A 25,902-nucleotide genomic window follows, 5' to 3' on the forward strand; every position below is an offset into this window, starting at 1 on the left:
TATAGCCTGCGCTCACCCCTATAGCCCGCGCTCACCCCTATAGCCCGCGCTCACCCCTATAGCCCGCGCTCACCCCTATAGCTTGCGCTCACCCCTATAGCCCGCGCTCACCCCTATAGCCCGCACTCACCTCTATAGCCTGCGCTCACCCCTATAGCCTGCGCTCACATCTATAGCCCGCGCTCGACCCTATAGCCTGCGCTCACCCCTATAGCCTGCGCTCACCCCTATAGCCCGCGCTCACCTCTATAGCCCTCGCTCACCCCTATAGCCCTCGCTCACCCCTAAAGCCCGCGCTCACCCCTATAGCCTGCGCTCACCCCTATAGCTTGCGCTCACCCCTATAGCTTGCGCTCACCCCTATAGCCCTCGCTCACCCCTAAAGCCCTCGCTCACCCCTAAAGCCTGCGCTCACCCCTATAGCTTGCGCTCACCCCTATAGCCGGCGCTCACCCCTATAGCCTGCGCTCACCCCTATAGCCCTCGCTCACCCCTAAAGCCCTCGCTCACCCCTAAAGCCTGCGCTCACCCCTATAGCTTGCGCTCACCCCTATAGCCGGCGCTCACCCCTATAGCCGGCGCTCACCCCTATAGCCGGCGCTCACCCCTATAGCCTGCGCTCACCCCTACAGCCTGCGCTCACCCCTACAGCCTGCGCTCACCCCTATAGCCCGCGCTCACCCCTATAGCCCGCGCTCACCCCTATAGCCCGCGCTCACCTCTATAGCCCGCGCTCACCTCTATAGCCCGCGCTCACCCCTATAGCCTGCGCTCACCCCTATAGCCCTCGCTCACCCCTATAGCCCTCGCTCACCTCAATAGCCCTCGCTCACCTCTATAGCCTGCGCTCACCCCTATAGCCCGCGCTCACCCCTATAGCCGGCGCTCACCCCTATAGCCGGCGCTCACCCCTATAGCCGGCGCTCACCCCTATAGCCGGCGCTCACCCCTATAGCCCGCGCTCACCCCTATAGCCCGCGCTCACCCCTATAGCCCGCGCTCACCCCTATAGCCTGCGCTCACCCCTATAGCCTGCGCTCACCCCTATAGCCTGCGCTCCCCTCTATAGCCTGCGCTCACCCCTATAGCCCGCGCTCACCCCTATAGCCCGCGCTCACCCCTATAGCCCGCGCTCACCCCTATAGCCCGCGCTCACCCCTATAGCCCGCGCTCACCCCTATAGCCTGCGCTCACCCCTATAGCCTGCGCTCACCCCTATAGCCGGCGCTCACCCCTATAGCCTGCGCTCACCCCTATAGCCCTCGCTCACCCCTAAAGCCCTCGCTCACCCCTAAAGCCTGCGCTCACCCCTATAGCTTGCGCTCACCCCTATAGCCGGCGCTCACCCCTATAGCCGGCGCTCACCCCTATAGCCGGCGCTCACCCCTATAGCCTGCGCTCACCCCTATAGCCTGCGCTCACCCCTACAGCCTGCGCTCACCCCTATAGCCCGCGCTCACCCCTATAGCCCGCGCTCACCCCTATAGCCCGCGCTCACCCCTATAGCCCGCGCTCACCTCTATAGCCCGCGCTCACCCCTATAGCCTGCGCTCACCCCTATAGCCCTCGCTCACCCCTATAGCCCTCGCTCACCTCAATAGCCCTCGCTCACCTCTATAGCCTGCGCTCACCCCTATAGCCCGCGCTCACCCCTATAGCCGGCGCTCACCCCTATAGCCGGCGCTCACCCCTATAGCCGGCGCTCACCCCTATAGCCGGCGCTCACCCCTATAGCCGGCGCTCACCCCTATAGCCCGCGCTCACCCCTATAGCCCGCGCTCACCCCTATAGCCTGCGCTCACCCCTATAGCCTGCGCTCACCCCTATAGCCTGCGCTCCCCTCTATAGCCTGCGCTCCCCTCTATAGCCTGCGCTCCCCCCTATAGCCCGCGCTCACCCCTATAGCCTGCGCTCACCCCTATAGCCTGCGCTCACCCCTATAGCCCGCGCTCACCCCTATAGCCCGCGCTCACCCCTATAGCCCGCGCTAACCTCTATAGTCCTTGCTCACCCCTATAGCCTGCGCTCACCCCTATAGCCCGCGCTCACCCCTATAGCCCTCGCTCACCTCTATAGCCTGCGCTCACGTCTATAGCCTGCGCTCACCTCTATAGCCTGCGCTCACCCCTATAGCCCGCGCTCACCTCTATAGCCCGCGCTCACCCCTATAGCCCGCGCTCACCTCTATAGCCCGCGCTCACCTCTATAGCCTGCGCTCACCTCTATAGCCCGCGCTCACCCCTATAGCCCGCGCTCACCCCTATAGCCCGCGCTCACCCCTATAGCCTGCGCTCACCCCTATAGCCTGCGCTCACCTTTACTCCATCTATAGCCTGCACTCCCCTCTATAGCCTGCGCTCACCTCTATAGCCCGCGCTCACCCCTATAGCCCGCGCTCACCCCTATAGCCTGCGCTCACCTCTATAGCCCTTGCTCACCCCTATAGCCTGCGCTCACCCCTATAGCCCGCGCTCAACCCTATAGCCCGCGCTCAACCCTATAGCCCGCGCTCAACCCTATAGCCCGCGCTCACCCCTATAGCCCTCGCTCACCTCTATAGCCTGCGCTCACCCCTATAGCCCGCGCTCACCTCTATAGCCCGCGCTCACCCCTATAGCCCGCGCTCACCTCTATAGCCTGCGCTCACCTCTATAGCCCGCGCTCACCTCTATAGCCCGCGCTCACCTCTATAGCCCGCGCTCACCTCTATAGCCCGCGCTCACCCCTATAGCCTGCGCTCACCCCTATAGCCTGCGCTCACCCCTATAGCCTGCGCTCACCTCTATAGCCTGCGCTCACCTCTATAGCCTGCGCTCACCCCTATAGCCCGCGCTCACCCCTATAGCCCGCGCTAACCTCTATAGTCCTTGCTCACCCCTATAGCCTGCGCTCACCCCTATAGCCCGCGCTCACCCCTATAGCCCTCGCTCACCTCTATAGCCTGCGCTCACGTCTATAGCCTGCGCTCACCTCTATAGCCTGCGCTCACCCCTATAGCCCGCGCTCACCTCTATAGCCCGCGCTCACCCCTATAGCCCGCGCTCACCTCTATAGCCCGCGCTCACCTCTATAGCCTGCGCTCACCTCTATAGCCCGCGCTCACCCCTATAGCCCGCGCTCACCCCTATAGCCCGCGCTCACCCCTATAGCCTGCGCTCACCCCTATAGCCTGCGCTCACCTTTACTCCATCTATAGCCTGCACTCCCCTCTATAGCCTGCGCTCACCTCTATAGCCCGCGCTCACCCCTATAGCCCGCGCTCACCCCTATAGCCTGCGCTCACCTCTATAGCCCTTGCTCACCCCTATAGCCTGCGCTCACCCCTATAGCCCGCGCTCAACCCTATAGCCCGCGCTCAACCCTATAGCCCGCGCTCAACCCTATAGCCCGCGCTCACCCCTATAGCCCTCGCTCACCTCTATAGCCTGCGCTCACCCCTATAGCCCGCGCTCACCTCTATAGCCCGCGCTCACCCCTATAGCCCGCGCTCACCTCTATAGCCTGCGCTCACCTCTATAGCCTGCGCTCACCTCTATAGCCTGCGCTCACCTCTATAGCCCGCGCTCACCTCTATAGCCCGCGCTCACCTCTATAGCCCGCGCTCACCCCTATAGCCTGCGCTCACCTCTATAGCCTGCGCTCACCCCTATAGCCGGCGCTCACCCCTATAGCCGGCGCTCACCCCTATAGCCTGCGCTCACCCCTATAGCCTGCGCTCACCCCTACAGCCTGCGCTCACCCCTATAGCCCGCGCTCACCCCTATAGCCCGCGCTCACCCCTATAGCCCGCGCTCACCCCTATAGCCCGCGCTCACCTCTATAGCCCGCGCTCACCCCTATAGCCTGCGCTCACCCCTATAGCCCTCGCTCACCCCTATAGCCCTCGCTCACCTCAATAGCCCTCGCTCACCTCTATAGCCTGCGCTCACCCCTATAGCCCGCGCTCACCCCTATAGCCGGCGCTCACCCCTATAGCCGGCGCTCACCCCTATAGCCGGCGCTCACCCCTATAGCCGGCGCTCACCCCTATAGCCGGCGCTCACCCCTATAGCCGGCGCTCACCCCTATAGCCCGCGCTCACCCCTATAGCCTGCGCTCACCCCTATAGCCTGCGCTCACCCCTATAGCCTGCGCTCCCCTCTATAGCCTGCGCTCACCCCTATAGCCCGCGCTCACCCCTATAGCCCGCGCTCACCCCTATAGCCTGCGCTCACCCCTATAGCCTGCGCTCACCCCTATAGCCCGCGCTCACCCCTATAGCCCGCGCTCACCCCTATAGCCCGCGCTAACCTCTATAGTCCTTGCTCACCCCTATAGCCTGCGCTCACCCCTATAGCCCGCGCTCACCCCTATAGCCCTCGCTCACCTCTATAGCCTGCGCTCACGTCTATAGCCTGCGCTCACCTCTATAGCCTGCGCTCACCCCTATAGCCCGCGCTCACCTCTATAGCCCGCGCTCACCCCTATAGCCCGCGCTCACCTCTATAGCCCGCGCTCACCTCTATAGCCTGCGCTCACCTCTATAGCCCGCGCTCACCCCTATAGCCCGCGCTCACCCCTATAGCCCGCGCTCACCCCTATAGCCTGCGCTCACCCCTATAGCCTGCGCTCACCTTTACTCCATCTATAGCCTGCACTCCCCTCTATAGCCTGCGCTCACCTCTATAGCCCGCGCTCACCCCTATAGCCCGCGCTCACCCCTATAGCCTGCGCTCACCTCTATAGCCCTTGCTCACCCCTATAGCCTGCGCTCACCCCTATAGCCCGCGCTCAACCCTATAGCCCGCGCTCAACCCTATAGCCCGCGCTCAACCCTATAGCCCGCGCTCACCCCTATAGCCCTCGCTCACCTCTATAGCCTGCGCTCACCCCTATAGCCCGCGCTCACCTCTATAGCCCGCGCTCACCCCTATAGCCCGCGCTCACCTCTATAGCCTGCGCTCACCTCTATAGCCCGCGCTCACCTCTATAGCCCGCGCTCACCTCTATAGCCCGCGCTCACCTCTATAGCCCGCGCTCACCCCTATAGCCTGCGCTCACCCCTATAGCCTGCGCTCACCCCTATAGCCTGCGCTCACCTCTATAGCCTGCGCTCACCTCTATAGCCTGCGCTCACCCCTATAGCCCGCGCTCACCCCTATAGCCCGCGCTAACCTCTATAGTCCTTGCTCACCCCTATAGCCTGCGCTCACCCCTATAGCCCGCGCTCACCCCTATAGCCCTCGCTCACCTCTATAGCCTGCGCTCACGTCTATAGCCTGCGCTCACCTCTATAGCCTGCGCTCACCCCTATAGCCCGCGCTCACCTCTATAGCCCGCGCTCACCCCTATAGCCCGCGCTCACCTCTATAGCCCGCGCTCACCTCTATAGCCTGCGCTCACCTCTATAGCCCGCGCTCACCCCTATAGCCCGCGCTCACCCCTATAGCCCGCGCTCACCCCTATAGCCTGCGCTCACCCCTATAGCCTGCGCTCACCTTTACTCCATCTATAGCCTGCACTCCCCTCTATAGCCTGCGCTCACCTCTATAGCCCGCGCTCACCCCTATAGCCCGCGCTCACCCCTATAGCCTGCGCTCACCTCTATAGCCCTTGCTCACCCCTATAGCCTGCGCTCACCCCTATAGCCCGCGCTCAACCCTATAGCCCGCGCTCAACCCTATAGCCCGCGCTCAACCCTATAGCCCGCGCTCACCCCTATAGCCCTCGCTCACCTCTATAGCCTGCGCTCACCCCTATAGCCCGCGCTCACCTCTATAGCCCGCGCTCACCCCTATAGCCCGCGCTCACCTCTATAGCCTGCGCTCACCTCTATAGCCTGCGCTCACCTCTATAGCCTGCGCTCACCTCTATAGCCCGCGCTCATCTCTATAGCCCGCGCTCACCTCTATAGCCCGCGCTCACCCCTATAGCCTGCGCTCACCTCTATAGCCTGCGCTCACCCCTATAGCCCGCGCTCACCCCTATAGCCTGCGCTCACCTTTACTCCATCTATAGCCTGCACTCCCCTCTATAGCCTGCGCTCACCTCTATAGCCCGCGCTCACCCCTATAGCCCGCGCTCACCCCTATAGCCTGCGCTCACCCCTATAGCCTGCGCTCACCCCATTAGCCTGCGCTCACCCCTATAGCCCGCGCTCACCCCTATAGCCTGCGCTCACCTTTACTCCATCTATAGCCTGCACTCCCCTCTATAGCCTGCGCTCACCTCTATAGCCCGCGCTCACCTCTATAGCCCTTGCTCACCCCTATAGCCTGCGCTCACCTCTATAGCCTGCGCTCACCCCTATAGCCCGCGCTCACCCCTATAGCCCTCGCTCACCTCTATAGCCTGCGCTCACGTCTATAGCCTGCGCTCACCTCTATAGCCTGCGCTCACCCCTATAGCCTGCGCTCACCCCTATAGCCCGCGCTCACCCCTATAGCCCGCGCTCACCCCTATAGCCTGCGCTCACCTTTACTCCATCTATAGCCTGCACTCCCCTCTATAGCCTGCGCTCACCTCTATAGCCCGCGCTCACCCCTATAGCCCGTGCTCACCCCTATAGCCCGCGCTCACCTCTATAGCCCTTGCTCACCCCTATAGCCTGCGCTCACCTCTATAGCCTGCGCTCACCCCTATAGCCCACGCTATCCCCTATAGCCCTCGCTCACCTCTATAGCCTGTGCTCACGTCTATAGCCTGCGCTCACCTCTATAGCCTGCGCTCACCCCTATAGCCCGCGCTCACCCCTATAGCCCGCGCTCACCCCTATAGCCCGCGCTCACCCCTATAGCCTGCGCTCACCCCTACAGCCTGCGCTCACCCCTATAGCCTGCGCTCACCCCTATAGCCTGCGCTCACCCCTATAGCCTGCTCTCACCCCTATAGCCTGCGCTCAACTCTATAGCCCGCGCTCACCCCTATAGCCCGTGCTCACCTCTATAGCCCGCGCTCACCCCTATAGCCTGCGCTCACCCCTATAGCCTGCGCTCACCCCTATAGCCTGCGCTCACCCCTATAGCCCGCGCTCACCCCTATAGCCCGCGCTCACCTCTATAGCCCGCGCTCACCTCTATAGCCCGCGCTCACCCCTATAGCCCGCGCTCACCTCTATAGCCTGCGCTCACCTCTATAGCCTGCGCTCACCCCTATAGCCCGCGCTCACCCCTATAGCCCGCGCTCACCCCTATAGCCCGCGCTCACCCCTATAGCCTGCGCTCACCTTTACTCCATCTATAGCCTGCACTCCCCTCTATAGCCTGCGCTCACCCCTATAGCCCACGCTCACCCCTATAGCCCGCGCTCACCCCTATAGCCTGCGCTCACCTCTATAGCCCTTGCTCACCCCTATAGCCTGCGCTCACCCCTATAGCCCGCGCTCACCCCTATAGCCCGCGCTCACCCCTATAGCCCGCGCTCACCCCTATAGCCCGCGCTCACCCCTATAGCCCTCGCTCACCTCTATAGCCTGCGCTCACCTCTATAGCCTGCGCTCACCCCTATAGCCCGCGCTCACCTCTATAGCCCGCGCTCACCCCTATAGCCCGCGCTCACCCCTATAGCCTGCGCTCACCTTTACTCCATCTATAGCCTGCACTCCCCTCTATAGCCTGCGCTCACCTCTATAGCCCGCGCTCACCCCTATAGCCCGCGCTCACCCCTATAGCCTGCGCTCACCTCTATAGCCCTTGCTCACCCCTATAGCCTGCGCTCACCTCTATAGCCCGCGCTCACCTCTATAGCCTGCGCTCACCCCTATAGCCCGCGCTCACCCCTATAGCCCGCGCTCACCCCTATAGCCCGCACTCACCCCTATAGCCTGCGCTCACCTCTATAGCCTGCGCTCACCCCTATAGCCTGCGCTCACCTTTACTCCATCTATAGCCTGCACTCCCCTCTATAGCCTGCGCTCACCTCTATAGCCCGCGCTCACCCCTATAGCCTGCGCTCACCTCTATAGACCTTGCTCACCCCTATAGCCTGCGCTCACCTCTATAGCCTGCGCTCACCCCTATAGCCCGCGCTCACCCCTATAGCCCTCGCTCACCTCTATAGCCTGCGCTCACGTCTATAGCCTGCGCTCACCTCTATAGCCTGCGCTCACCCCTATAGCCCGCGCTCACCTCTATAGCCCGCGCTCACCTCTATAGCCCGCGCTCACCCCTATAGCCCACGCTCACCCCTATAGCCTGCGCTCACTATTACTCCATCTATAGCCTGCACTCCCCTCTATAGCCTGCGCTCACCTCTATAGCCCGCGCTCACCCCTATAGCCCGCGCTCACCCCTATAGCCTGCGCTCACCTCTATAGCCCGCGCTCACCCCTATAGCCCGCGCTCACCTCTATAGCCCGCGCTCACCTCTATAGCCCGCGCTCACCTCTATAGCCCGCGCTCACCCCTATAGCCCGCGCTCACCCCTATAGCCCGAGCTCACCCCTATAGCCCTCGCTCACCTCTATAGCCTGCGCTCACGTCTATAGCCTGCGCTCACCTCTATAGCCTGCGCTCACCCCTATAGCCCGCGCTCACCCCTATAGCCCGCGCTCACCCCTATAGCCCGCGCTCACCTCTATAGCCCGCGCTCACCCCTATAGCCCGCGCTCACCTCTATAGCCCGCGCTCACCCCTATAGCCCGCGCTCACCTCTATAGCCCGCGCTCACCCCTATAGCCCGCTCTCACCCCCATAGCCCGCGCTCACCCCCATAGCCCGCGCTCACCCCCATAGCCCGCGCTCACCCCCATAGCCCGCGCTCACCCCCATAGCCCGCGCTCACCCCTATAGCCCGCGCTCACCTCTATAGCCTGCGCTCACCCCTATAGCCCGCGCTCACCCCTATAGCCTGCGCTCACCTTTACTCCATCTATAGCCTGCACTCCCCTCTATAGCCTGCGCTCACCTCTATAGCCCACGCTCACCCCTATAGCCCGCGCTCACCCCTATAGCCTGCGCTCACCTCTATAGCCCTTGCTCACCCCTATAGCCTGCGCTCACCTCTATAGCCTGCGCTCACCCCTATAGCCCGCGCTCACCCCTATAGCCCGCGCTCACCCCTATAGCCCTCGCTCACCCCTATAGCCCTCGCTCACCTCTATAGCCTGCGCTCACGTCTATAGCCTGCGCTCACCTCTATAGCCTGCGCTCACCTCTATAGCCTGCGCTCACCCCTATAGCCCGCGCTCACCTCTATAGCCCGCGCTCACCCCTATAGCCCGCGCTCACCCCTATAGCCTGCGCTCACCTTTACTCCATCTATAGCCTGCACTCCCCTCTATAGCCTGCGCTCACCTCTATAGCCCGCGCTCACCCCTATAGCCTGCGCTCACCCCTATAGCCTGCGCTCACCTCTATAGCCCTTGCTCACCCCTATAGCCTGCGCTCACCTCTATAGCCCGCGCTCACCTCTATAGCCTTCGCTCACCCCTATAGCCCTCGCTCACCCCTATAGCCCGCGCTCACCCCTATAGCCTGCGCTCACCTCTATAGCCTGCGCTCACCCCTATAGCCTGCGCTCACCCCTATAGCCTGCGCTCACCTTTACTCCATCTATAGCCTGCACTCCCCTCTATAGCCTGCGCTCACCTCTATAGCCCGCGCTCACCCCTATAGCCCGCGCTCACCCCTATAGCCTGCGCTCACCTCTATAGACCTTGCTCACCCCTATAGCCTGCGCTCACCTCTATAGCCTGCGCTCACCCCTATAGCCCGCGCTCACCCCTATAGCCCTCGCTCACCTCTATAGCCTGCGCTCACGTCTATAGCCTGCGCTCACCTCTATAGCCTGCGCTCACCCCTATAGCCCGCGCTCACCTCTATAGCCCGCGCTCACCCCTATAGCCCACGCTCACCCCTATAGCCTGCGCTCACTATTACTCCATCTATAGCCTGCACTCCCCTCTATAGCCTGCGCTCACCTCTATAGCCCGCGCTCACCCCTATAGCCCGCGCTCACCCCTATAGCCCGCGCTCACCTCTATAGCCCGCGCTCACCCCTATAGCCCGCGCTCACCTCTATAGCCCGCGCTCACCTCTATAGCCCGCGCTCACTCACCTCTATAGCCCGCGCTCACCTCTATAGCCCGCGCTCACCTCTATAGCCCGCGCTCACCCCTATAGCCCGCGCTCACCTCTATAGCCTGCGCTCACCCCTATAGCCCGCGCTCACCCCTATAGCCCGCGCTCACCCCTATAGCCCGCGCTCACCCCTATAGCCCTCGCTCACCTCTATAGCCTGCGCTCACCTCTATAGCCTGCGCTCACCTCTATAGCCTGCGCTCACGTCTATAGCCTGCGCTCACCTCTATAGCCTGCGCTCACCCCTATAGCCCGCGCTCACCTCTATAGCCTGCGCTCACCCCTATAGCCCGCGCTCACCTCTATAGCCTGCGCTCACCCCTATAGCCCGCGCTCACCCCTATAGCCCGCGCTCACCCCTATAGCCCGCGCTCACCCCCATAGCCCGCGCTCACCCCCATAGCCCGCGCTCACCCCCATAGCCCGCGCTCACCCCCATAGCCCGCGCTCACCCCTATAGCCCGCGCTCACCCCTATAGCCCGCGCTCACCTCTATAGCCTGCGCTCACCCCTATAGCCCGCGCTCACCCCTATAGCCTGCGCTCACCTTTACTCCATCTATAGCCTGCACTCCCCTCTATAGCCTGCACTCACCTATATAGCCTGCACTTACCACTATAGCCTGCTCTCACCTCTACTCCTTTGAGCCTGCACTCACTTCTATAGACTGCACTCACCCCTACTACATACAGTATATTCTGAACTCACCTCTACTCCAGCTATAGCCATCTCTTTTGCCACAACGGTTTGCACCTGAACCCGCTGCCTGGCTCCGCCTCCTCCTCCCTGCAGCCGGAGGAGGTCACTGGTCCGGGCAGCACAGAAGGATACTGCTAGGACACAGGTGAGGTGGTGAGGGCAGCAGGGGATACGAAAAAAGCCCCTAAGCTTCTATCGGGTTATGCTAGCTAGAGCTGGCGTAACCCCCACTGCGAACCTCCGGCGGTGGGGCTTTAGTGCATATGAAAATGTGGTAAAAACCCAAATAATGGGGTTTTTAACGCATTTTCCGTTTAGTACATCCCGCCCTATGTGAGGAGAGTGACTGAGATGGGAAGGCTGTTATTAGCCAATCAGATGTGGCCACCAGTCCTCCTCACCAGTTTGCGCCAGGGATGGAGCTTCTGCATTGTGTCCAGCGATCTGCACCAGCACCATTGATGCTCTATAAAGTCTTTGTATTTGGGAGCAGGGAAAGAGAAGGATGCTGGGTCTTCTATCACGATGAACTGGCCGTCCTGTGTACCAGAGGACTATTACCGCTCATTGTCCTACAGTCTGCCCAGCATGCTTCATCACGGAGATGGTCCTCCTCAGATCCGGCCTTACCACACCATCATAGAGTTTTCTGAGAACAAGTAAGACTTTCTGCTCACCTGCTCATACGTGGTCATGCTCTATAGTGTGTCCAGCCCCGGCACCAAGTCCACCCAGATCCACCAGCCCACCCATCACCACCACATGTGCCACCACGGCACCAAGTCCACCCAGATCCACCAGCCCACCCATCACCACCACATGTGCCACCATGGCACCAAGTCCACCCAGATGCACCAGCCCACCCATCACCACCACATGTGCCACCACGGCACCAAGTCCACCCAGATGCACCAGCCCACCCATCACCACCACATGTGCCCCCACGGCACCAAGTCCACCCAGATGCACCAGCCCACCCATCACCACCACATGTGCCACCATGGCAACAAGTCCACCCAGATCCACCAGCCCACCCATCACCACCACATGTGCCACCATGGCACCAAGTCCACCCAGATCCACCAGCCCACCCATCACCACCACATGTGCCACCACGGCACCAAGTCCACCCAGATCCACCAGCCCACCCATCACATCCACATGTGCCACCACGGCACCAAGTCCACCCAGATCCACCAGCCCACCCATCACATCCACATGTGCCACCATGGCACCAAGTCCACCCAGATCCACCAGCCCACCCATCACATCCACATGTGCCACCACGGCACCAAGTCCACCCAGATCCACCAGCCCACCCATCACCACCACATGTGCCACCACGGCACCAAGTTCACCCAGATCCACCAGCCCACCCATCACCACCACATGTGCCACCATGGCAACAAGTCCACCCAGATCCACCAGCCCACCCATCACATCCACATGTGCCACCACGGCACCAAGTCCACCCAGATCCACCAGCCCACCCATCACCACCACATGTGCCACCACGGCACCAAGTCCACCCAGATGCACCAGCCCACCCATCACCACCACATGTGCCCCCACGGCACCAAGTCCACCCAGATGCACCAGCCCACCCATCACCACCACATGTGCCACCATGGCAACAAGTCCACCCAGATCCACCAGCCCACCCATCACATCCACATGTGCCACCACGGCACCAAGTCCACCCAGATCCACCAGCCCACCCATCACATCCACATGTGCCACCACGGCACCAAGTCCACCCAGATGCACCAGCCCACCCATCACCACCACATGTGCCCCCACGGCACCAAGTCCACCCAGATGCACCAGCCCACCCATCACCACCACATGTGCCACCATGGCAACAAGTCCACCCAGATCCACCAGCCCACCCATCACATCCACATGTGCCACCACGGCACCAAGTCCACCCAGATCCACCAGCCCACCCATCACATCCACATGTGCCACCACGGCACCAAGTCCACCCAGATCCACCAGCCCACCCATCACCACCACATGTGCCACCACGGCACCAAGTCCACCCAGATCCACCAGCCCACCCATCACCACCTCACTGTCAGAAATGTATGCCTATAAGAGGGTGCTGCCAGTAAGTGTGACCACCACATGGGCACCAGCCATCTCACCACTAACTATGACATTGCCCACAGGAGGAAAGGCTCCTTAAAAGCAAAGAAATGGAAATCGATTTTCAACCTTGGACGATCCGGCCACGACGCCAAGCGCAAGTCCCAGAAGCAGGATGAGAAAGGTGTGTGTCAGGGTTATTTCCCTCCTGCCACCATTGTACATGACTTCATGCTGCACAATATGTAATACTGTGAGATCATCTGTAGAAATGTCTCCTCTCGTTCTCTGGTAGATGGGAAGTTGGACAACATGAACCTAAGGCCGGCTAAGAGCATGGATTCCCTCAGCTCGGCTCCGTATGCTGCAGACGGTGAGACACTAATGCTGGGTATATGTGTGTATATACAGTAGATAGAGAGATAGACAGACAGACAGACAGACAGACAGACAGATATACAGTAGATAGACAGACAGACAGACAGACAGACAGATAGGCACTCCAATATACCAGTATTGAAGAATGGTTGGCTGGGGTGCCTCCATTAGGGCCAATGTCAGCATATATATATATATATATATATATATATATATATATATATATATATATATATATATATATATATATATATATATATATATGAGGAAAAAGGGGGTTTTCCAGAGGGCGCTAATCAATAACAATCAGTTGCAGATCGGTTTATACCGTTTAATATAAAAGTGGTAAAAAAAACCTTATTGGGGTATCACAAATATATCAAATATACACATTTACATAAAAACTGCTTAATACAGGTTAAGGCACATATGCTTGTACAGGTTCGCATGAATATTGTTCGCTTCAGTGAGAAATAGCCCTATTTCCTATAGGGCTATTTCTCACTGAATCGAACAATATTCATGCGAACCTGTACAAGCATATGTGCCTTAACCTGTATTAAGCAGTTTTTATGTAAATGTGTATATTTGATATATTTGTGATACCCCAATAAGGTTTTTTTTACCACTTTTATATTAAACGGTATAAACCGATCTGCAACTGATTGTTATTGATTAGCGCCCTCTGGAAAACCCCCTTTTTCCTCATCTCTATTCTGGGTCTTGCCTAACAGAGGACCCCCCAGAGGTGCTGCTCTCACTCTCTCGAGCGCAGAAAGGGTACCCCCATTTTTGCTATATATATATATATATATATATATATATATATATATATATATATATATATATATATATATATATATATATATATATATATATATATATATAGTCAGACCAGTCACACGGGCAGGGGGTACATGCCCCTCTATATACTGCTCTCAGAGGACAGACCGGTCACACGGGCAGGGGTACATGCCCTTCTGTATACTGCTCTCGGGGGACAGACCGGTCACACGGGCAGGGGGTACATGCCCCTCTGTATACTGCTCTCGGGGGACAGACCGGTCACACGGGCAGGGGGTACATGCCCCTCTGTATACTGCTCTCGGGGGACAGACCGGTCACACGGGCAGGGGGTACATGCCCCTCTGTATACTGCTCTCGGGGGACAGTCAAGTCACACGGGCAGGGGTTACATGCCCCTCTGTATACTGCTCTCGGGGGACAGTCAAGTCACACGGGCAGGGGTTACATGCCCCTCTGTATACTGCTCTCGGGGGACAGACCGGTCACACGGGCAGGGGGTACATGCCCCTCTGTATACTGCTCTCGGGGGACAGACCGGTCACACGGGCAGGGGGTACATGCCCCTCTGTATACTGCTCTCGAGGGACAGACCGGTCACACGGGCAGGGGGTACATGCCCCTCTGTATACTGCTCTCGGGGGACAGACCGGTCACACGGGCAGGGGGTACATGCCCCTCTGTATACTGCTCTCGGGGGACAGACCGGTCACACGGGCAGGGGGTACATGCCCCTCTGTATACTGCTCTCGGGGGACAGACCGGTCACACGGGCAGGGGGTACATGCCCCTCTGTATACTGCTCTCGGGGGACAGTCCGGTCACACGGGCAGGGGTTACATGCCCCTCTGTATACTGCTCTCGGGGGACAGACCGGTCACAGGGGCAGGGGGTACATGCCCCTCTGTATACTACTCTCGGGGGACAGACCGGTCACACGGGCAGGGGTACATGCCCCTCTGTATACTGCTCTCGGGGGACAGACCGGTCACACGGGCAGGGGTACATGCCCCTCTGTATACTGCTCTCGGGGGACAGACCGGTCACACGGGCAGGGGATACATGCCCCTCTGTATACTGCTCTCGGGGGACAGACCCGTCACACGGGCAGGGGTTACATGCCCCTCTGTATACTGCTCTCGGGGGACAGACCGGTCACACGGGCAAGGGGTACATGCCCCTCTGTATACTGCTCTCGGGGGACGGACCTGTCACACGGGCAGGGGGGACATGCCCCTCTTTATACTGCTCTCTGGGAACAGACCAGTCACACGGGCAGGGGTACATGCCCCTCTGTATACTGCTCTCGGGGAACAGACCAGTCACACGGGCAGGGGTACATGCCCTTCTGTATACTGCTCTCGGGGGACAGACCGGTCACACGGGCAGGGGGTACATGCCCCTCTGTATACTGCTCTCGGGGGACGGACCTGTCACACGGGCAGGGGGGACATGCCCCTCTTTATACTGCTCTCTGGGAACAGACCAGTCACACGGGCAGGGGTACATGCCCCTCTGTATACTGCTCTCGGGGAACAGACTGGTCACACGGGCAGGGGTACATGCCCCTCTGTATACTGCTCTACAGCTCCTATCCTCATCACTTTGTTACCACTATAAGTAATTTTGTATGTTCCATGTGCCTACAGCCAGTGACTTACCGCAGAGTTACCTGAACAGACAAACACCCATTCGGAGGGAAAGTTTTGGCACTCATACCAAACAAGAGACTGTTGGCTCCAGACTTGTGGACTTTGGTGAGCAGTCTCTCCCAATGGAGACAAATCAGGAAGAGTCTGAGGAGGAAGCCCACGCCAAGTCAGAACCAACAACTCCAAAAGTGGGAAGGTCTTCTGTTGCTGGAACCTCACAAGGCCGATCACCCAAATCCAATCAGAACCGGGCAGAAAAATGTGTTGGAGTCCATATATCTGGTCCTTTCTCTGTTACTCTTCCCTTCCACATCACATCCAACCTCTCTCGCTTAACCAGAGGGATGGAAATTCCCAGCGTAAACTATCCGGGCATCCACAGACCGCAAGCAGAGAGCAGTGCTACCCAAACGAGGTCCAGCCTGAGCAGTGGCACAGGTAACCATGACACTGGGGAAATAGAGTGCCGATAATGTTGGGGAACCAACAGGGCAGAGAAAAGACAGATGGTTCTGTGGTGGCAGGAAGGGGCCGAGGGGTACCCATTGAAGATCTCTTCACAAACACCATTGCTTGTCCCTCTAACCTCCCATATTCACCGGTTCTGATATAGCAGATAGACAATCATGTGGTGGAGCTCCCTTGGTTGAACGCGTTAGTTAGAGGCATAAATATAATCTACATAATATAGTGCATGTGCCAGTGGGGATGAGGACAGGTGATGTAGTGTGGGTGCCACGGAGTTTGAGGACAGTTGACACAGTGAGGTTGCCAGTGGGAATGAGGACAGGTGATGCAATACGGAATACTATAGATTGTAAGCTTGCAGCAGGGCCCTCCTACCTCCAATTCTGTCTGTTGCTACCCAGTTTGTTTTATCACTGTCTACTATTGTAAAGCACAACGGAATCTGCTGCGCTATATAAGACGCTGTAACGGAATCTGCTGCGCTATATAAGAGACTAACAGAATCTGCTGCGCTATATAAGACGCTGTAACGGAATCTGCTGCGCTATATAAGACACTGTAACGGAATCTGCTGCGCTATATAAGACACTGTAACAGAATCTGCTGCGCTATATAAGATGATGTAACGGAATCTGCTGCGCTATATAAGACGCTGTAACGGAATCTGCTGCGCTATATAAGACACTGTAACGGAATCTGCTGCGCTATATAAGACACTGTAACAGAATCTGCTGCGCTATATAAGACGCTGTAACGGAATCTGCTGCGCTATATAAGACACTAACAGAATCTGCTGCGCTATATAAGACGCTGTAACGGAATCTGCTGCGCTATATAAGACACTGTAACGGAATCTGCTGCGCTATATAAGACACTGTAACAGAATCTGCTGCGCTATATAAGACGATGTAACGGAATCTGCTGCGCTATATAAAACACTAACGGAATCTGCTGCGCTATATAAGACACTGTAACGGAATCTGCTGCGCTATATAAGACGCTATAACGGAATCTGCTGCTATATAAAACACTAACGGAATCTGCTGCGCTATATAAGACACTGTAACAGAATCTGCTGCGCTATATAAGACACTGTAACGGAATCTGCTGCGCTATATAAGACACTAACAGAATCTGCTGCGCTATATAAGACGCTGTAACGGAATCTGCTGCGCTATATAAGACACTGTAACGGAATCTGCTGCGCTATATAAGACACTGTAACAGAATCTGCTGCGCTATATAAGACGATGTAACGGAATCTGCTGCGCTATATAAAACACTAACGGAATCTGCTGCGCTATATAAGACACTGTAACGGAATCTGCTGCGCTATATAAGACGCTATAACGGAATCTGCTGCTATATAAAACACTAACGGAATCTGCTGCGCTATATAAGACACTGTAACAGAATCTGCTGCGCTATATAAGACACTGTAACAGAATCTGCTGCGCTATATAAGACACTGTAACAGAATCTGCTGCGCTATATAAGATGCTGTAACGGATTCTGCTGCCCTATATAAGACACTGTAACAGAATCTGCTGCGCTATATAAGACACTGTAACAGAATCTGCTGCGCTATATAAGACACTGTAACGGAATCTGCTGCGCTATATAAGACGCTGTAACGGAATCTGCTGCGCTATATAAGATGCTGTAACGGATTCTGCTGCGCTATATAAGACACTGTAACGGAAGCTGCTGCGCTATATAAGACGCTGAAACAGAATCTGCTGTGCTATATAAGACACTAACGGAATCTGCTGCGCTATATAAGACGCTGTAACGGAATCTGCTGCTATATAAAACACTAACGGAATCTGCTGCGCTATATAAGACACTGTAACGGAATCTGCTGCGCTATATAAGACGCTATAACGGAATCTGCTGCTATATAAAACACTAACGGAATCTGCTGCGCTATATAAGACACTGTAACAGAATCTGCTGCGCTATATAAGACACTGTAACAGAATCTGCTGCGCTATATAAGACACTGTAACAGAATCTGCTGCGCTATATAAGATGCTGTAACGGATTCTGCTGCCCTATATAAGACACTAACAGAATCTGCTGCGCTATATAAGACACTGTAACAGAATCTGCTGCGCTATATAAGACACTGTAACGGAATCTGCTGCGCTATATAAGACGCTGTAACGGAATCTGCTGCGCTATATAAGATGCTGTAACGGATTCTGCTGCGCTATATAAGACACTGTAACGGAATCTGCTGTGCTATATAAGACGCTGTAACGTAATCTGCTGCGCTATATAAGACGCTGTAACGGAATCTGCTGCGTTATATAAGACACTGTAACGGAATCTGCTGCGCTATATAAGACACTGTAACAGAATCTGCTGCGCTATATTAGACGCTGTAACGGAATCTGCTGCGCTATATAACACACTGTAACGGAATCTGCTGCGCTATATGAGACGCTGTAACGGAATCTGCTGCGCTATATAAGACACTAACGGAATCTGCTGCGCTATATAAGACACTGGGCCTTATTCTGGTTGGTGCGGCCGGGCCGTACGCGTACGTTCCGGGGTTTTTCATGATCTGCGCATGCGTACATTCGCTAATGCGCAGGCGCGAACATTCCACAACGCTTACGGACGGGTCTCTCCGTGCGAAAAAACCTGTACGCGAGTGTACGGGCATTGGGGGCGGCATAGGGGCGTGTTGAGGGGAGCGGCCGAAATAATGAGGGAAAATGGGCGTAAATATGGGAGTACACGGGGGTGTGCACCAAAAATGAGCGGTGCTACTACCGCACGATCGCCTAAAGCACCGTTCATTTCGGACACAAAACAGGCGGCCGCCAACCGCCAGCTCAGACCACCCCTACAGATACCGCATGCCTGCGTGCGCCTGGGTTTGCTAATTTACGCTGATTACTATTCAAACACATACACCTGAATGTAATAAGCAATGCTGCAGTCTATTAAGTCCAAACCATGATTTCACTACCTGCAAGCCACACACAGCACTCTAACACCTTGGAAGCTTATCTTTCTATACTTCTCTACATTTAAAGGTTTGTTTAATTTAAGGTAAGAATCTTTTTAAGACCTGCTTATATATGCTAAGGTAGGTATTTGTTAAACAGTTATACACATTCACTACGTGCTTTCATAGACTTTACACAGTAGCACACTCAATCTACACAAGTCGACATGTGTCAACGTGTTCACTCTAATACAAACATAGGTTTTGTATTTATGATACAATAACATAAACCACATCTAACACCTACAAAGGATGTTTCAGCAATGTTTTAAGCCCATGCCCACTATTTTGCACATTAATTAATTCAATCACTTAATTAATTTTCATAATTATAGTTGAAAGGCAAGATTTGCAGGTCCATATATGTGAAGGGTATGTCAGCGTACACGGACGTACGCTCACTCTCACGAGCGGTGACATAAGCTGAGTTTTCTAGTGAAAACAATAGGGACCCGTCCGTGCAAGCTGGCGTACGCTCAGATAGCCGCAAGAAGTCGGTGGGAAGACGGACGAGAGACGTCCGTAAACGGTGGCGTACGCTCAATTGTACGCAAGTTGTCGGAGTGTAAGAGCTGGTCCGTCCGTGTACGTTGGCGTACGCTCAATTGTACGCCACTCCCCTTCGACGTTGTTTCTGGCCGTACGTATGCGGCTGATTTGTGGGTGGACTTAACCCCAACGGCCGCGTACGGATAGCGTACGTTAATAGCGAACGTACGCACGTTTGGCCGCTACGATCAGAATAACCTCCACTGTAACGGAACCTGCTGCGCTAAATAAGACACTGTAACGGAATATGCTGCGCTATATAAGACACTGTAACAGAATCTGCTGCGCTATATAAGACACTGTAACAGAATCTGCTGCGTTATATAAGACACTGTAACGGAATCTGCTGCGCTATATAAGACCCTGTAACGGAATCTGCTGCGCTATATAAGACACTGTAACGGAATCTGCTGCGCTATATAAGACACTGTAACGGAATCTGCTGCGCTATATAAGACACTGTAACAGAATCTGCTGCGCTATATAAGACGATGTAACGGAATCTGCTGCGCTATATAAGACACTAACGGAATCTGCTGCGCTATATAAGACACTGTAACGGAATCTGCTGCGCTATATAAGACACTAACGGAATCTGCTGCGCTATATAAGACACTGTAACGGAATCTGCTGCGCTATATAAGACGCTATAACGGAAACTGCTGCTATATAAAACACTAACGTAATCTGCTGCGCTATATAAGACACTGTAACAGAATCTGCTGCGCTATATAAGACACTGTAACAGAATCTGCTGCGCTATATAAGACACTGTAACAGAATCTGCTGCGCTATATATGACACTGTAACGGAATTTGCTGCGCTATATAAGACACTGTAACGGAAGCTGCTGCGCTATATAAGACGCTGTAACAGAATCTGCTGCGCTATATAAGACACTAACGGAATCTGCTGCGCTATATAAGACGCTGTAACGGAATCTGCTGCTATATAAAACACTAACGGAATCTGCTGCGCTATATAAGACACTGTAACGGAATCTGCTGCGCTATATAAGACGCTATAACGGAATCTGCTGCTATATAAAACACTAACGGAATCTGCTGTGCTATATAAGACACTGTAACAGAATCTGCTGCGCTATATAAGACACTGTAACAGAATCTGCTGCGCTATATAAGACACTGTAATGGAATCTGCTGTGCTATATAAGACGCTGTAACGTAATCTGCTGCGCTATATAAGACGCTGTAACGGAATCTGCTGCGTTATATAAGACACTGTAACGGAATCTGCTGCGCTATATAAGACACTGTAACAGAATCTGCTGCGCTATATAAGACACTGTAACAGAATCTGCTGCGTTATATAAGACACTGTAACGGAATCTGCTGCGCTATATAAGACCCTGTAACGGAATCTGCTGCGCTATATAAGACACTGCAACGGAATCTGCTGCGCTATATAAGACACTGCAACGGAATCTGCTGCGCTATATAAGACACTGCAACGGAATCTGCTGCGCTATATAAGACACTGTAACGTAATCTGCTGCGCTATATAAGACGCTGTAACGGAATCTGCTGCGCTATATAAGACGCTGTAACGGAATCTGCTGCGCTATATAAGACGCTGTAACGGAATCTGCTGCGCTATATAATACACCGTAATGGAATCTGCTGCGCTATATAAGACACTGTAACAGAATTTGCTGCGCTATATAAGACGCCGTAACGGAATCTGCTGCGCTATATAAGACACTGTAACAGAATTTGCTGCGCTATATAAGACGCCGTAACGGAATCTGCTGCGCTATATAAGAGGCTGTAACGGAATCTGCTGCGCTATATAAGACGCTGTTACGGAATCTGCTGCGCTATATAAGACGCTGTAACGGAATCTGCTGCGCTATATAAGACGCTGTAACGGAATCTGCTGCGCTATATAAGACGCTGTAACGGAATCTGCTGCGCTATATAAGACGCTGTAACGGAATCTGCTGCGCTATATAAGACGCTGTAACGGAATCTGCTGCGCTATATAAGACGCTGTAACGGAATCTGCTGCGCTATATAAGACGCTGTAACGGAATCTGCTGCGCTATATAAGACGCTGTAACGGAATCTGCTGCTCTATATAAGACGCTGTAACGGAATCTGCTGCGCTATATAAGACACTGTAACGGAATCTGCTGCGCTATATAAGACGCTGTAACGGAATCTGCTGCGCTATATAAGACGCTGTAACGGAATCTGCTGAGCTATATAAAACACTGTAACAGAATATGCTGCGCTATATAAGACACTGTAACGGAATCTGCTGCGCTATATAAGACACTGTAACGGAATCTGCTGCGCTATATAAGACGCTGTAACGGAATCTGCTGCGCTATATAAGACGCTGTAACGGAATCTGCTGCGCTATATAAGACGCTGTAACGGAATCTGCTGCTCTATATAAGACGCTGTAACGGAATCTGCTGCTCTATATAAGACGCTGTAACGGAATCTGCTGCTCTATATAAGACGCTGTAACGGAATCTGCTGCGCTATATAAGACGCTGTAACGGAATCTGCTGCGCTATATAAGACGCTGTAACGGAATCTGCTGCTCTATATAAGACGCTGTAACGGAATCTGCTGCGCTATATAAGACACTGTAACGGAATCTGCTGCGCTATATAAGACGCTGTAACGGAATCTGCTGCGCTATATAAGACGCTGTAACGGAATCTGCTGCGCTATATAAGACGCTGTAACGGAATCTGCTGCTCTATATAAGACGCTGTAACGGAATCTGCTGCTCTATATAAGACGCTGTAACGGAATCTGCTGCTCTATATAAGACGCTGTAACGGAATCTGCTGCTCTATATAAGACGCTGTAACAGAATCTGCTGCGCTATATAAGACACTGTAACGGAATCTGCTGCGCTATATAAGACACTGTAACGGAATCTGCTGCGCTATATAAGACACTGTAACGTAATCTGCTGCTCTATATAAGACACTAACGGAATCTGCTGCGCTATATAAGACGCTGTAACGGAATCTGCTGCGCTATATAAGACACTGTAACGGAATCTGCTGCGCTATATAAGACGCTGTAACGGAATCTGCTGCTCTATATAAGACGCTGTAACGGAATCTGCTGCGCTATATAAGACACTGTAACGGAATCTGCTGCGCTATATAAGACGCTGTAACGGAATCTGCTGCGCTATATAAGACGCTGTAACAGAATCTGCTGCGCTATATAAGACGCTGTAACGGAATCTGCTGCGCTATATAAGAATCGGTAATTAAATAAATAAACAATGATGTAGTGCTGGAGACAGTGAGGATGAGAACAGATGATGTAGTGTGGGAGCCACTGAGTTTGAGGACAGTTGACACAGTGAGGGTGCCAGAGGGGATAAGGACATATGACATTGTGCGGGAACCAGTGGAGGACAGGTGATGTTGTACTTATGCCAGCGGATAGGAGGACAGGTGACGCATTGCGGGTGCCAGTGGGGGTGAGGACAGGTGACGTAGTGCGGATACCAGTGGGGACGAAGACAGGTGATGCAGTACGGGTACCACTTGGGATGAGGACAAGTAACATAGTGCGGGTACCAATGCGAATGACGACAGGTGATGCAGTGCGGCTGCCAGTGGGGATGAGGACAGGTGACGTAGTGCAGGTGCCAGCAGATATGAGGACAAGTGACGCAGTGTGGGTGCCAGGGGGGTGAGGACAAGTGAGGTTGTGCAGATGCCACTGGGAATGAGGACAGGTGACGCAGTGCAAGTGCCACTTGGGATGAGGACAGTTGACTTAGTACTGTTGTCAGCGAATATGAGGACATGTGATACAGTGCGGGTGCCAGTAGGAGTGAGGATAGGTGACATAGGGCAGGTGCCAGTGGGGATAAGGACAGGTGAGGTAGTGCAGACGCCACTGGGCATGTGGAAAGGTAATGCAGTGCAGATGACGCAGTGTGGGTTCCAGTGGGGATGAGGACAGGGAAAGCAGTGCAGATGCCACTGGGGCAAGGACACATAAAGTACTGCGGGTGCCAGTGGATATGAGTACAGCTGACATGGTGCAGGTACCACTGGGGTGAGGACAGGTGACGCAGTGCGGGTGCCACTGGGGTGAGGACATATTATGTAGTGCGGGTGCATATGGGGATAAGCACCGATGATGCAGTGTGGGTGCCAGTGAGGATGAGCACAGGTGACATTGTGCGGGTGCCACTGAGTATGAGGACAGGTGACTCAATGCGGGTGCCAGTTGGGATGAGGACAGGTGATTCCGTTGCGGGTGCCATTGGGTATGAGTGTGTTTGCCAGCGGTTATGCGGACAGGTGATCTAGTACAGATGCCAGTGGGAATGAGGACCGGTGATGCAGTGCGGGTGCCACTGGGGTGAGGACAGGTGACATAGTGCGGGTACAGGGATGCCGAGAGGGAGGGGGGGCCTGGTCTGGACACACAGTTTAAAAAAAAAATTGTGGCGAGTACGCCGGGTCTGAGTGTGGGCGGACATGGTGCAGCAGCATCACAGAGGTCCTTCTGAGCGTTGTTCCGCTCCACGACTCCAGGGCCTGCCATATGACTTGGGAGTTTACCGGGGCTCAGCAAAAGGGGGATACTTAGGGTAGGTAGTCCCTGGGTGCCGGGAAGAGCTGGGTCAGAGAGAGGCCACCTCCCGCGGGAGTATCACCCACTCTGCAGAATCCAGCCCGCCCCGCTCCCCACGTTCCCATGCCAGCATAGGCGAATCTAGGGGGTGGTCCGGGGGTGCACAGGACCACCCATTAGCCCATTTTGTAGCTGAGGGATGGGGCTTTCCAACGAGCCCAGCCCCATGTCTCTAGCCCTCTGGGAACCGGAGATACGGCCAGGCAAAGCTGGAACGTTTTCCCTATAGGATAACATGGGACCCCCACCCAGTTCAACGGCTGCCAGTTCCCCCTTCGGCATCACTGAAGCTCAAGGTTGATCTCAGTCGAACCCAAATCGCTGGGCCTTCAATCTGATACCAGGCTGGATCTATATGGATTAATTGGTTCCAGGGATATTGAGGTTAAACTTTTTTTTTTTTTTTTCATTTCTTAAATGTAATTTCATGACTGTTTATGTTCTTTGAGGGCAGATTTCTCTGGAACCAAACAGCCCAGTTTCACGGGACCAAAATCATTCAAAGCCAACTCAAAAGTTCTTCAATATGATACTGGTCTCATGTAAATGGGTCAGTTGGTTCCAAAGATATAGCTGGTTTGTTAAAGGGGGGTAGGGAGAGTAGAGTGGTTGTCTCTCCCCCTCACACCAGAAAATGCAGGGACTAGGCTGGTGTATAAAGGGTCAGCCTGGGAATGTCCCTGCATGATCCTGGGACCATATTCCCGGGTAAATCCCTGCATTTTCTGTTGTGAAAGGGGTATTATTTCAAAGGGGCATTACGGTGTGCAGCATCATGTGTAAGCGGCATTATGTGTGCAGCATCATGTGTAAGGGACATTATGTGTGCAGCATCATGTGTAATGGGTACTATGGTACACGGCATCATGTGTAATGGGTACTATGGTGTGCGGCATCATGTGTAAGCGGCATTATGTGTGCAGCATCATGTGTAAGGGACATTATGTGTGCAGCATCATGTGTAATGGGTACTATGGTACACGGCATCATGTGTAATGGGTACTATGGTGTGCGGCATCATGTGTAATGGGTACTATGGTGTGCGGCATCATGTGTAATGGGTACTATGGTGTGCAGCATCATGTGTAATGGGTACTATGGTGTGCGGCATCATGTGTAATGGGTACTATGGTGCCATCAAGCAAGAACCCCCTAGCAATGAGCACGTAGGTAAGCAGCACTTATGTGGCAAATATGTAATGGGCATAATGGTTTGTTATATAGTATGTAATGGGCATCATGATATGTGGCACAATGTGTAATGGGCATTATGGTGTGTGGCACAATGTGTAATTGGCATTACGGCGTGTGGCTTTATGTGTAATGGGTATTACGGAGTTTGCTAAAATGTGTAATGGGCATTACTGTGTATGGTCTAAAGTGTAATACCACACCCCTTTTTGTGATGCCACGCCTCCTTCCCATGAGACCACGCCTCCTTTTTGACGCGCGGCTACGCCGCGCAAAGGTCCCCCTGCTGTTATGTCTAGATCTGGGACCACCCATTACCATAATTCTAGATTCGCCTATGCATG

At 54.7% G+C, this 25,902-nt stretch overlaps 1 protein-coding gene across 2 annotated transcripts in view; it reads left to right on the forward strand.

The window, feature by feature from the left end:
* Positions 1 to 25,902, forward strand: part of LOC146049909 (uncharacterized) — a 104,734-nt gene that overhangs the window by 49,116 nt on the left and 29,716 nt on the right. For both annotated transcript variants that reach the window (XM_083166590.1, XM_083166591.1), the window contains 4 exons: positions 11,251 to 11,416; positions 12,929 to 13,029; positions 13,141 to 13,218; positions 15,677 to 16,117. In XM_083166590.1, coding sequence (XP_083022716.1) covers positions 11,251 to 11,416; positions 12,929 to 13,029; positions 13,141 to 13,218; positions 15,677 to 16,117 — 786 coding nt within the window. The remainder of the gene's footprint in view (positions 1 to 11,250; positions 11,417 to 12,928; positions 13,030 to 13,140; positions 13,219 to 15,676; positions 16,118 to 25,902) is intronic.

Source organism: Crinia signifera, chromosome 12 (assembly GCF_055691185.1).
Source record: "Crinia signifera chromosome 12, ASM5569118v1, whole genome shotgun sequence".
Taxonomy (NCBI): domain Eukaryota; kingdom Metazoa; phylum Chordata; class Amphibia; order Anura; family Myobatrachidae; genus Crinia; species Crinia signifera.